The sequence below is a fragment of the Mesoplodon bidens genome (assembly GCF_964165515.1).
Source record: "Mesoplodon bidens genome assembly, chromosome: 8".
In the NCBI taxonomy this organism is placed as follows: Eukaryota; Metazoa; Chordata; class Mammalia; order Artiodactyla; family Ziphiidae; genus Mesoplodon; species Mesoplodon bidens.
The window spans coordinates 94,407,589-94,419,463 of record NC_138165.1 but is presented as its reverse complement, the minus strand read 5'-3'; the positions used below and the strand labels follow the sequence as shown (position 1 = coordinate 94,419,463).

Here is an 11,875-nt window from a genome sequence, read left to right as displayed (position 1 = left end):
AATTTGTTCCTCTTCCTCCTGTATTTCCCACAAACTGAAAGTAGCTCTAAAGGCTTGGTAGGTTCTGGTTAAACAAATTTTTCGAAAATATGTGAAAAAGGACAGTGTTTCTCCAACTGTAATATCTTAAGAATCACTGGGGAATCTATTTGAAGTGCAGATTCTGATTCTATAGGTCTGGAGGGGGGGCCTGAGACTCTTCATTACCATCAAGTTCCCAGATGGTGCTGATGTTCCGTTCAGTGGACCACACTTTGAGCAGTGTGGTCAAAAGTGTTGCTGTGTACTTCACACTACCTGGCATCAGGAGGTACACAATGTCAAGTTGTCTCAGCATGAGTGAAGGCGAAGTTTTATCCCTTGATTACGGTGGAGATTGCCAGATATCGCCACCTTAAAGGCACATTTCCCCCTTACAATTAGAGGTCATAGTGGGGTAATCTTGGGGCAATTAGAAGTCATCTCCAGGCACTGGCAGAAGAAAAGTTTCAGATTATTTACCACTTTCTACTTCTCCTTTTGTAATATTATTTTGTAATTACTTTGTCAATGTCTGTTTTCCCCACAGTGTCTGTTTTGCTCACTGCTGTACCCTAGTGCCTGGTACAGTGTAGGCATGCAATGACTGTTTGAAGGAAAGAAATGGAATTTGTGATTTCTACCTTTGATAATATATTTAGAAAGCTGTTTTTAATTTAAATCGATTTTTATTTTTAAAAATTAATAAATGTACCCGGTAAAATAATTCAAAATATAAAGATATATAATAAAGCGTGTCCCTCCCATCTTAAATGACTCCCACCCAGTCCCCCAGCTCTGTTCCCCACAATTAGCCACAGCCCCCCTATCTTGTGTACCCTACGGAAGTATACAAAATTATATACGTATATTTGTGTCTACTTTTATGTTTCTCTTTAGTGGGAAAACACCGTCACCATTGCTATGAATCTTGCTTTGTTTCATTGACCGGTTTATCTTGGCGATCATTCTATATCTGCTTGGATAGTTCCACCTCATTGTTTTTCATCACTATATAGCATTCTCTGGTATAGATACAGTGACATTTATTTAACTAGTGCCTTATTCTTGGACACTGAAGTTATTTCCAGTGCTTTGCTATTACCAACAAGGATGAAATTAATACCCATATGCATACAAATTATATGCATATACATTTTATCTACCATATAAATTCCTAGAAGTGCAAAAAAAGCTGCCTGTTCCTTCTGTTCTCTGTGTGCGTAACAAGCAAATAGTGAATAACTGAGCCCCACACCAGGCTCAGTGAGAGACATTCTCACAGCTGAAGTTTCCAAAGCCAGAAGTCAGGTTGCCTTCCTCCCTCCCCTCCACCCATGCCCCCAGAGCCAACCAGCCACAGCTTCCTGCCAAGTTCATCTCCTGTGTCACATCCATCGCTTCGTCCTTCTCTCTTCATTCTGCCTCAGCTTCAGTTCAGGTCTTCATCATCTGTCTTCAGAACCACGGCTGTGGTCTCCCCGCAGGGAGAGTCTTATGTCCCCATACCCCTGATTTAGCTTCCAACGCGCAGCTGCCAGGTTTGAGTCGGCCCGTCTCTTGTTCAGTGTCCCCCAGTGTCCCTCAATGTCACCCCCTGCTCGCAATGAAAAGGCCACTCCCTCGGTCTGCCTACAGATCTTCGATACCTCGCTCCCGCTTTCTGCGGCGTCATTTCCCATCCTTCCCCCAACTGTGCGCATTTCCAAAATTGTCACTTCCCACGCTCCTCTTGTGGCCCTCCTAAAGCTCTGGCTTCCTTTCCTGGTGTACCTCCACGCACAGACCACCTTCACCCGAACCTCGTCTCCCTCCCAAATCCTCGGAGCCTCACTCCCGCGGGAAGGATTTCCAGCCCCCTCCGTGGCCGCCGCAGAGGGGCTAGGTGTCCCCTGTGCCCCCTGCCCTCCGTGTTATCTCTTGCACTGCATTTGCAGCCTTTCAGGGTTGGACAGGCCGTTCAGGTGTCTTTCTCCACACTAAGGTGTGAGTTCCTTGAGAGGGGCGGCACAGCCTAGTGATGGCATGTCCCCCGGTCCTGGCACTGTGCCTGGTACAAAGTAAGCTCTGATACACGTGGCTGTGTTGAACTCTGTGGGTGAAGTGGGGGGGGGGCGGGGCGGGGGAAGGCTGGCTGTGGTCTCGTTCAAAGTTGGGAGCTGTGGCGACTCTCTGGGGGGATGCAAATCTGGAGGGACTGGTGTTTGCATGGAGAGCAGGAAATAGTGCAGGACCCCAAGCAGGGTCAGGGCAGAGGCAGGGAGGACTCGGTATTCACCCTGCCAAGGGCTCCGGGGCTTCCGCTCAGACTGGCACTGGAACTGATGGCACTGAGCGAGGGTACTGCGGCTTCTCTTCCCAGGTGGATGCTTCGTGACACTTTTCTGCCAGGGAAAAGCAGCGGGGAGGGGGCAGTATCACACTGCAGATCCCCTCAGAGACTTGGGGGGCAGGTCAGCATCTGGGGCACCAGCAGGCAGCCTTGAGGCTGGATCCACAAGGTAAGGGTGGGAGGGGGTGGGAGGGGTAGGGGAGGTGGAGCTGCGGGAACAGGGATCAACCTTTGGGAGGGGCAGACCTTCCTTCCCCCCAGTGGGTTTGTTCGGGCGGGCGGGATGGAGCCAGAAGCTACCCACTACCGGGAGAGGGGGGAATGAAGCCTGCCCTCAGCTTTCCAGCCACGGGCGGGGTGGGGGAGAGGGCTGGGTGTGTGCGCCCAGAGGGCGGGCGGCGGAGGCCCGGCGCTGGGGACCCAGGGCGTCCGCGAGGACAGAGGCCTCTAGCGGCCACCGTGGGAAGCAGGAGAGGGCGGGCCGGGAAGGCACTTCCTGCCAGGGCCTGGGGCTGCCCAGTTTTGCAAAGGAAGTGCTGCCAGGGCCGGAGGGGCGGAGGCAGGAAGTGGGCCAGAGGCTCGTGCGAGGGTGCGGCCGGCGGGTAGTGAGAGGCCGCGGTCGGAGGGGGTTCGGAGGTGAACGAGACTGAGCCCGCCACCCCACCCATCCTCCCCAGAGCCCCAGACGCCTCAGCCTGCCAGCACGTCCGGCAGCGCGGCTCAGCCCGCGACGCCTCGGCCGCCCGCACGCGGCCTGGGTCAGCCGCGTTCTAAGTTCTTCCGTTTGGAGCTGACCTTGACTTCCCTCTAACTCGCCCCGCACCCCCCCCCTCCCCCCTCTGGGGCCTCGTGAGCCCCTCCCCTCCGCTCCGGAGTGGAGACCACACCCCTCCCGTCTCCGAATACCTTCCAGGGGCCTCTCCTAGGGACGCATTTCAGCTTGCTTTAGAGCTAATGATATTGAGTCCTCCCTGTGCAAGCATTTAATCAATTCTGTAAAGAGAGCCTGTCTCCATTTTGCAGATTAGATAACTGAGGCCAAAGAGAGGTAGAATTAAATAGCACAGCCGGATGCACTCAGATCCATTCAAGGTTTGCACTTTCGGACTTCAAGCCCCAGGGGGCTTAGGGCAGCCCCTCCCTCCACTACTACCGCCGTCGCTCTTAAGGGTTTGTTGAAGCGAGGTATGGCTTCATGGGACTCCCCGCACGTCAACGCCCCCCCGCCCCCCCCCCGCCAATAACCAGAGAGTCAGGATAAGGGGGTCTGTCTTTCTCTTTAGTTCTCATCACACTTTGGGGCTGTCCGTTACAGAGAAGGCACTTAGATGGGAAGGTCACCTGTTCAGACCAACCTGTCCTCCCTCCCACCCACAGCTCGCTGGGAGGGGGGGAAGGGTAACGACACCTCCACCTGACATCCCCCTTGGCACTGGTATGTGGGTCCCCTTAACCGATAGGCCCTGGGGAGAGCCCAAGGCCTTGACCTACAGACCCAGCATTTGGGGGAGGGGTTCCAGACAAAGGCCTCAGAGCTGGAAGGCAGCACGTCCTGGGAGCTGCCCCCAGCCAGCAGGGGGCGAGGCAGAGGGCTGCAGGGGTGGGTTGGCACAGGGGAGGGGGACAGCTTGGCTAGGCTTCCTAGAGCCCCCCAAACCCCGCAAGAAGGGTCCCACCTCCTACAGATCCCCTAAAGGCACCGGTGAAGTATGGGGTGGGTGGGAGAGGCACCTGTTAGGTGGTGTAGAGACCCACACATGCACACGCCATGGTGGGCCTAGCATAGCGCTGGGCACAGAGAAGGTGCTCAACAAATGTGTTTTGAATGTATGAATAAACGGATCGAAGAGGGTGTGAGGGACAAAGGACAGGGCCTGGGGCTCTTTGGCCCAGCCTGTTTCATTCAGAAAATAGCAGTTTAAAAAAATGTAGAAATCCTTCCCCTCCTCCCCCCCAGTTTATGGGTCCAGGAAAGGGGTGAGGGAGGGGTGTCTCCACCCCAACCCTTCCCTCTCCCCTTCCCCTAAAAATCTATATACACATATACATATTTATATGGCACCGCAAAGGGATCCTGCCTATGCCTCCACACTCGGAGCTGGGGCACCAAACCCCAGGGCCTCGGGGTGGTCAAGGCAAAGGTGAGAGGTTGGAGCTTGGGCCATGTGGGAAGCGGCCCTCAGGTGCTGATGAGCCCAGAGAAGCTGGATTCTAGGGTCCTGAAGGACAGACCCCTGCTCCCTTTACAAGTGGTAACAGATCTTCTACCCTCCCCGCCCTCCTAGTTAGAGATTGGTGGAGGCTATAGCAGTCCCAAGGTAGGAGGTGGGGAGACTGGGTCCTCCCCCACCAGCCTAGATTGCTGCAACCTGATGGCTGTTCCAGGCAGAGCTGACCCGGATTGTGGCCCTGGGAAAATTGGGCCGAGAAGAGGGCTCTATGCAAGGCACTTGGTGTCCACTGTCCCCAGGCAGGGGGCCCAAGGCGTGGGGCAGCAAAACCCTGCCCCTCCCCCAGGCAGAACTGGAAGGGCCCGAGGGACCCAATTTGGCAGCAGAGAAACATGGCCGTGCAGAGAGAGAGAGAGAGAGAGAAAGAGAGAGAGAGAGAGAGAGAGAGAGGAGGGAGGCGGCACGCAGGGTCCCACAGGTCCCCCAAGAAGGAGGAGGTTCTAAGGCACTGACACAGGGACCCAGGGACTCGTCGCCCTCGGTGCAGCCTGCAGCCCCCTGCACAGCCTGGCCGGGCCGGGCTGGCGGGGGAGACGCCCACTTCCCCGTGGCGCTGTTTTCTTTGCTGAGTTTTCTTTAGGAAGAGTCCGCGTGTGAGGCGTGCGGGTGTGGTCAGGGGCAGGTCCTGGCCCCGTGGCGCCTCACTAGCTGCCGGGCCGAGGCTGCCTGAGCACTGAGTACACGTCATCCACACGGCTGAGCTGCTCGAAGAAGGGCAGGAGGTCGTGGAGCTCCGTGTCACTCATGTTGTCAAACCACGAGGCCACCGGTACCTGAGCAGATGGGTGTAGGGCGGTGAGGGGGGGCAGGCGGCCCGGAGCACAGAATGTCCAGATCAATCCTGAGCACCCACTGCTCGATGGGCCGCCTCCTGGAAGCCCCTTACCCACAGTCTTCAAACATTCTGACGGCAGCCCCAGTGAGTCACATTTACACACAGGTCAGAGCAGAGGTTCTATGGAACCATGCTTAACCTTACCGTGTGCTAAGCACTCTGATATTTTCCGTTCTATTTCATTTTTTTAAAAAATCCCAACTAAGACCCACTAAATTATTTCCGTGTTCCACTAACAGCTCACAACTGGCGGTATGAAAAACGGAAACTGCTCCAGTGTCCAGCAGGGACCCGAGCCCATGGCAGGTGCCCTGTGTCTGCAGGCAGAATGGGCTGAGTGACTAACACAGAACAGGGAGCAGCAGTGGGTGGACCAGGCGGGTGGGCAGCAGGCATGGGTCACTGAGGAAAGAGGGAGGAATGGGAGGGCACCAGACCCCAGCAGGGGCCCCCATCCCCATCCTGCCCGGCACTCACGGCGTTATCTGGATGGAAGACATAGGAGGCGGGCGAGTTGTCCAGGATGAGCACCCGCCGAAGGTCTCGGCCCAGCCGGCTCAGGTCTTTCACGTAATTCCCCCGGTGGAAGACGCATGACTCACGAAACAGCCGAGCCCGGAAGGCCCCCCACTTGTCCAGCAGGTCAGCTACTGGGTCTGCGTACTGGGGGGCAGGAGGTGGGTCATCCAGGGCCAAGGGCGACCCAGAGGTCACTGCCCAGAGGTCGTGCGCTGGAGGCGGATAGGAAGCAGAGATGCCCCAGGAGGCCGTTGGAGGGTGGAGGGCTCACCTTGGCAAGGCTGGCGGTGAACAGCACGCATTCGAAGAGCTCACCCATCCGCTGCAGGAACTCGTCGACGTGGGGCCGCTTCAGCACATAGACCTGGGGGGTGGGCCAGTGAGGGGACTGCTGGCCCACAGGCCTGGGCGGGGCGGGGTGGCCGGGGGCTGGGAGGGAGTGGGTGGAGGAGGCACAGGAGGGAGGCTGGTCCCATGGCCTGCGGGCTCCACTCAGCCAGCTGGTGCAACCACCGCTGGGGAAGACACCCACCCACGCAGAAGAGAATCAAAATGAACCTCCACCTCCTGGTTTCGGGCCCTGCCTGAATCACTAATTCCCAGCCCCTTCCTCCACCGTGGCCTCAGCCAGATGTAGGGGCCTGGGGGCAACCCCCTCACCCCAGAGCTGCAGAGCGCCGGCCCCCGAGCCAAGTAATGGAGAACAGGCTGGACAGCACACAACCTATCCTGAATTACTTGAACTGGGTCCCGGGCAGGGTGGGGCGAGGGGGCACCGAAGAGGACCCCGACTCCCTGCAGGCCTTGGAGTCGGGCCAAGTCCCTGAGGGTCCGTGTGACCTCAGGCAAGTCTCACACCCTCTCTGGGCCTCTGACATTCCACATCTATCAGAGTCCCACCTGGGACTCTCAGGACTGGTGGGAAGAGCCTGGGGTCTGGAAGACAGATGCCAAGCCTACCACATCCCCCCACACCCGGCCCCTCACCTGGTGGACCACCCCATCAATCTCCACAGGGATGATGAAGTCGGCATTGTTCACTGGCTGTGAGGGGGGAAAAGAGCTGCTGGAGCTGGGGCGAGGCCCGCCGAGACCGCCTCCCAGGCCAGGGTAGACTCCCTTAGAGACCCGGGGCTGAGGGCTGCTGGGCAGGGCCCACCTTGAAGGAGCTGTGCACCAGGGTCTCGTCCAGGTCGATGACTACGCAGATCTTGTCCGAGTCCTGGGCCTTGGCCTCGGGGAGCAGGTACTGGACTGGGGTCTGCTGTGGGGACGGGCGGGGCTGGCTGCGGGCACCTCTCTCAAGCCCCAGTCATTTCTCCTCCACATGTCTTCCCTCCCCCAGCCCTCTACCTGGCGAGCCACAAGGACAGTGGGAGAGACCAACCCCTTCCCAGCTTTGCCCCTGCCAACTCTGGAGCCTGGGGTAGGCCGCCTGGCTCTCTGGGCTTCACTTCCTGACCTGGGAAACCAAGGCAGAGGAAAGCTTCCACTTCTGAAGGGGAAATTCAGAATTCCCGTGGTTGGGGGGCCCTACCCTGGGAGGCAGTCTTGGGGCATTCAGGGTTGGGAAGGCCTGGGAGGGTGGAGGGCTTGGTGGGGGGACAGGGGGGCTCCAGCCTCCTTCCAGGGCCTATGAGCAGGTCATGAAGAGCCCCCCTCCCCCTAAACCCCCTGAGGGCTGAGCCCAGGTGCCCCTGCAGCGCCCTCCTGGCCATCACACACCTTGGGGACAGCACCGTTCTCCTCCACGAGCAGGGGCGCCCCACTGTGGGCAGGCAGGGCCTCCCCATCATCCCGGCAGACGCAGCAGAAAAGTGAGTGGAGGATGCCCCGACTCCGGGGCTTCTGAGACGCCGCTGACTTCTGGTCACCTGAAGCAGGGAGGCCCAAGGTGGAGGGAGGCCCAAGGTGGGGGCAGGCACACTGACTGGCCTGCAGAGGTGGGCACATGTGCCCAGGCGCGAACCCCTGGGCTGAGAGGGTCTGGCCGTGCTGCCTTCATTGAGGGAGACACACGAAGGTGGCATCCTGACAGTCTTGGCTCCAGGCCACCCCTCCGCTCCCCACAAGTTCTTCTAGTGTGGGTGCAAAGTTACCCACATTAGGGAGTGGGCTGGCTGGAGGCGGGAACTGAAGGTGTTTTCCTAACAGCCTCCATCACTGCTGGGGGATCAGCCCACTAGGGGGACCTCCTGACACACCCTGTACCTGAGCAGCCCCTATTCAGTAGGGCCCCTGCCAGAGAGGGTTGATTGAGGCCTGGGGCCCTGGGGCCCGCCCACTCCTGCTCTCCTTCCCCTCCTTCCATCCTCTCCGCCTCCAGAGGTCCAAAGTCCTCCCTGAGGCTGGGCCCAGAGACAGGGGGTGGGGGCCTGGGGCCACTGTCCTGCCGCCATCTGCTGGCCCCTCCTCCTCCGCTCCCGCCCGGACCTCCAACTTAGGTCCCGCTGATAGACAGCCCGCCCTCCAACACCCCTCCACCCGGCCCGGGCAGAGCTAGGCCCGGGCCACAGGTGCGAAGACCTAGAGGGACTTCCGAGCCTCTGAAGTCAACACCGGGACAGGGAGGGGCAGACCCCCTGCCCAGACCCGTCAAGCCCCGGGGTGCCCGGCCGAGGCCGGCGGCATCTCGGGTCGGTGCGTGTGCGCACAGACCCGGCGCTCACCGGCCTGCAGCCGGGGCTCCGAGTTCCCGGCCCGACACGGGTCTCCCCGCGGGCGCGCTGGCGATCCTTAAAAGCGGTTGCCCCTCTCTGCGTCTCCGAGAGGCTCGGCGCCTCCACGAATGACGGGAAAGTTTGTGAAGAACGTGGCTGTGTGGTAGTGGGAGATCCTTCCAACCCTGCCCAGCCCGCTGTCACCTCTGCGCCCCCTCCCTCGACCCAACCAGACCGCGGCCCAGAGGGGGCGGAGTCTCAGCTGGTGGCCTGAAGGCGCCCTCTTCAACCCCCCCATCTCCCAGCCCCACTGGCGCCAATGGGGGGGAGGGGGCGACTCTCGGGCATCGCGCACAGCCAGTCCGGGAAACCCGGAGGGCGCCCCTTCTCTACCCCTGCCTCAGTTTCCCCACCTCGAGCAGACAGGAGCGCCCAAAAGGCGGCAGGCCCCGCCCCGCGTCTCTGAGCCTCTGCGAGTTCAAACTCTCAACCAGCTCCCCCTCCGGGGGGAAGCTTCGGGCCCCGCCGAGTCGGGAGCCTGGGGCGGCAGCGGCGGCTGCCCCGGGGAGGGTCGCGGCCCCCTCCTCCTCCCCGCAGCTCCCGGATTGCGGGTCCCTCCGCGCGCCCCAGTACCTTTGCTCCGTAGCGGGCTCCGCGCTTCCTCCTTGCTGATCTGAGTAATGACGGCCGAGCTGTCCATGGGGCCGGGCGCGCTCCGCTCCGGCCGGACTCTGGCCCGGGCGCCCGGCCTCCCCCCCGGCTCGGGCCGGAATCGGGGCGCGGGGGGGAGGGGAGGGGTGGGAGGGAGGGATCCCCGCGAGCTTCGGAGGGGAGGGGAGCCAGGTTCTAAGGGGGAGGGGGAGGGAGGGGGCGCGGAGGAAACTTTGTTACAACATGGAGTTTCCTCCCCGCGAGGCGGATGCAAACATGGAACCCGGGCGCCGTTTCAAGGCTCCCCCTTAAAAGGGCAACGGTTTCGGCGTGACCTGGACTTGGCCGGGGCTTTCATCACTTCTGGGGCCGGCGCGGCTTGGCGGGCTAGGAGGCGGGCCCGGCCGGGTTCCTGCCGCACTCCAGGGGGCGTCGCCTCCCTTCCTGCCGCCCGCCCGCCTGCGGGGCCGAGCCTCTGCGGCTGCGTGGCAGGGCCGGCACCCGGCCCACTGTTCTCCGGCGCTGGGCGGCCTGGGGACAGGGCCGGCCCGGAGCGCCCACGCCCGGGAGTGCCCAGAGGGCGGCGCGGCTCCACCTCTGCACATTCCGAGGGTCGGGGGTTGGCAGCCTCTCGGTTTCCTCATCTGGGAAATGGGGTAACACCGTCTAGTCTGTAAAATGGGTCTCTCCGGCGGTCTAGGGGCCATCTCGCAGGGAAGTCGTGAGCGTGCAAAGACTCTTTGCTACCTTCAAACGGCTGTGCACGGCTGTGCAGATCCGCTCTTAACCGGACCATGACCGTCACCACCTACCGGCAGTCTCGGGCCCCTTCCCCTAAACCCAGAGTTGTAGGGCGTGGAAATTCCAGCTGTATGCCCCGGGATGCCCCCTGCCGACCTCTCCCAACCGCCTCACCTGGCGCCCGGACACGTCCACTCCAGCCACCTGGCTTTCTCGCCAGAAGCCAAGCGCCTCCACGCCTCAGGGCCTTTGTACATGCTGTTCTCTCGGCCTGGAATGCGCTTCCTCCGACTTCTCACAGCCAAATCCCACCGACCTCGAAGAAATGACACCCCCTCCAAGAGGCTTTTCTAGGCCCCTCCCCTACTCCCCACGCCGGCCACGATGTGACTGTTGGTCTGGGGGGAAAATCAAGCGGCGGCCACACACAGTGGGGCCCCCATCCCTGCGGGCTCAATGCCCAACCGTGGGGACCACAACGTCAACTGGAGGACCGTGAACACCCGCTCCACCTGGGTCTGTGCAGACACACCGGCGGGTGCGGGGCCCGCGTTTCCACGCAGATTCTTCACGAGGGAAACTCCCGTGTGGCGCGCGGTGAGGTTTGGGGGTGCGGTTTTTTTTCCTGTTTATGAAGTTCCTTCCATTTGCCGTTACTATTTTTTGTTCACGTTTTAAAAATATTCATAACGCCAAGCCTTGACAAACCCGCCTCAGCATTTCCTTCCCCCGCCGGGCGGGGCGGGGCGGGGCGGGCGCGTCCAGTCCCGTCCGGCCGCTGGGTGCTAACGCCGCGCACGTCCTCCAGGCCGGGCGGAGGGGGGAGCCGGGGAGCGAGAGGCCGCGCGAGGGGAGCGGCGCTCGCCCGAAGGCGCGCCAGCTTCGGGGCTGGGCAGCAGGGCGGGGAGGAGGTGGTCAGAGGCTGTGAATCCTGTGGACTCCACGACCCCCCTTCTGCTATTGGGTTAGCCAAAAAGTTTGTTCGGGTTTTTCCGGAACATCTTACTACGCCGCCGGCCGGCTGCCATCACTGCATTTAATCACGATAATCGCCAACTTGCGGCGAGCGCTTAGTCTGGGTCCCGCTTTGGCTGCGCCTCTCATCTCATTACTTCTCCGAACAACCCGTTTTTTAACCCATTTTATAGATAAAGAAACTGAGTCCCGACGAGCTAGTGACTCGACCCGCCCTCCGGCGGAGGCAGAGGTTGGATTCCGGTCGCCGCGCCGGGCCCCCTCCCCTTCGGTACGGCCCCGGGGCGGGGCCTCGGCATTCTCTCCGGATGCTCAGCCGGCGCCGACCCCAAAAGGATATGTGCGGCGGAGGGCTGAGTGAACCCCAGGCCTCGCCCCTCGCCTGAGCAGGGCGGCTCGCCTTCCACTCCCTTCGTCTTTCCCTCTGTGAAGGCTGGAACCTGGCCGACTGTGCCACTGAGGGTCAGGGGAGCTGACGCGGGGACAGGGCACTGGGCAGCACTGCTGCCCCCCTCCCGTCGCTATTCCCTTCACCTCCTACCCCAACTCTCCCCCCCCGCCCCGCTCCCCGCCATCGTCTCCTCCGAGCCTTCGCTGGTGCGGGTCTCCTCCCAGCGAGACCTGCCCTCTTCTCAAGCTCAGCGGTGCACTTGCCGCCGGGGCGGAGTGGATGCGGAGTGAGCCCGGACGCCCGTGCAGTGCGGGGGTCTGGGGTCTGTGGGGACGGAGTTGCTGGTGGAAGCGTTCTTTAAGGTGGGGCGGGTTCTTTGGCTTTCCTCAGGAGGGAGGGGAGTCCACACCCAGCTGCTCGCCCTCTACGCTCTCTACTACAGCAGGTGGGGGGGTCGCCGTACCCGCATAGTTTATTTTTATCTGTTTCATAAGTTTGCGCCCCAGGACGGATAAAGTCATG

At 60.8% G+C, this 11,875-nt stretch overlaps 1 protein-coding gene across 4 annotated transcripts; it reads right to left on the bottom strand.

Moving 5' to 3' along the window:
• Positions 1–3,608: 3,608 nt before the first annotated feature.
• Positions 3,609–9,512, bottom strand: CTDSP1 (CTD small phosphatase 1). Of its 4 annotated transcripts, none has more exons than XM_081243286.1 (7): positions 9,229–9,509; positions 7,661–7,809; positions 7,095–7,196; positions 6,923–6,979; positions 6,207–6,299; positions 5,894–6,079; positions 3,609–5,354 (listed from the first exon to the last, which is right to left on the bottom strand). In XM_081243286.1, exons 1-7 carry the CDS (start codon positions 9,293–9,295, stop codon positions 5,226–5,228), a joined length of 783 nt encoding a protein of 260 aa, XP_081099412.1. In that variant the 5' UTR covers positions 9,296–9,509; the 3' UTR covers positions 3,609–5,225. The 4 variants fall into 4 exon arrangements, with proteins under 4 accessions (XP_081099412.1, XP_081099411.1, XP_081099413.1 ...); XM_081243285.1 differs by having other exon boundaries at positions 7,095–7,199; positions 9,229–9,508; XM_081243287.1 differs by lacking the exon at positions 7,095–7,196 and having other exon boundaries at positions 9,229–9,512.
• Positions 9,513–11,875: the final 2,363 nt, after the last annotated feature.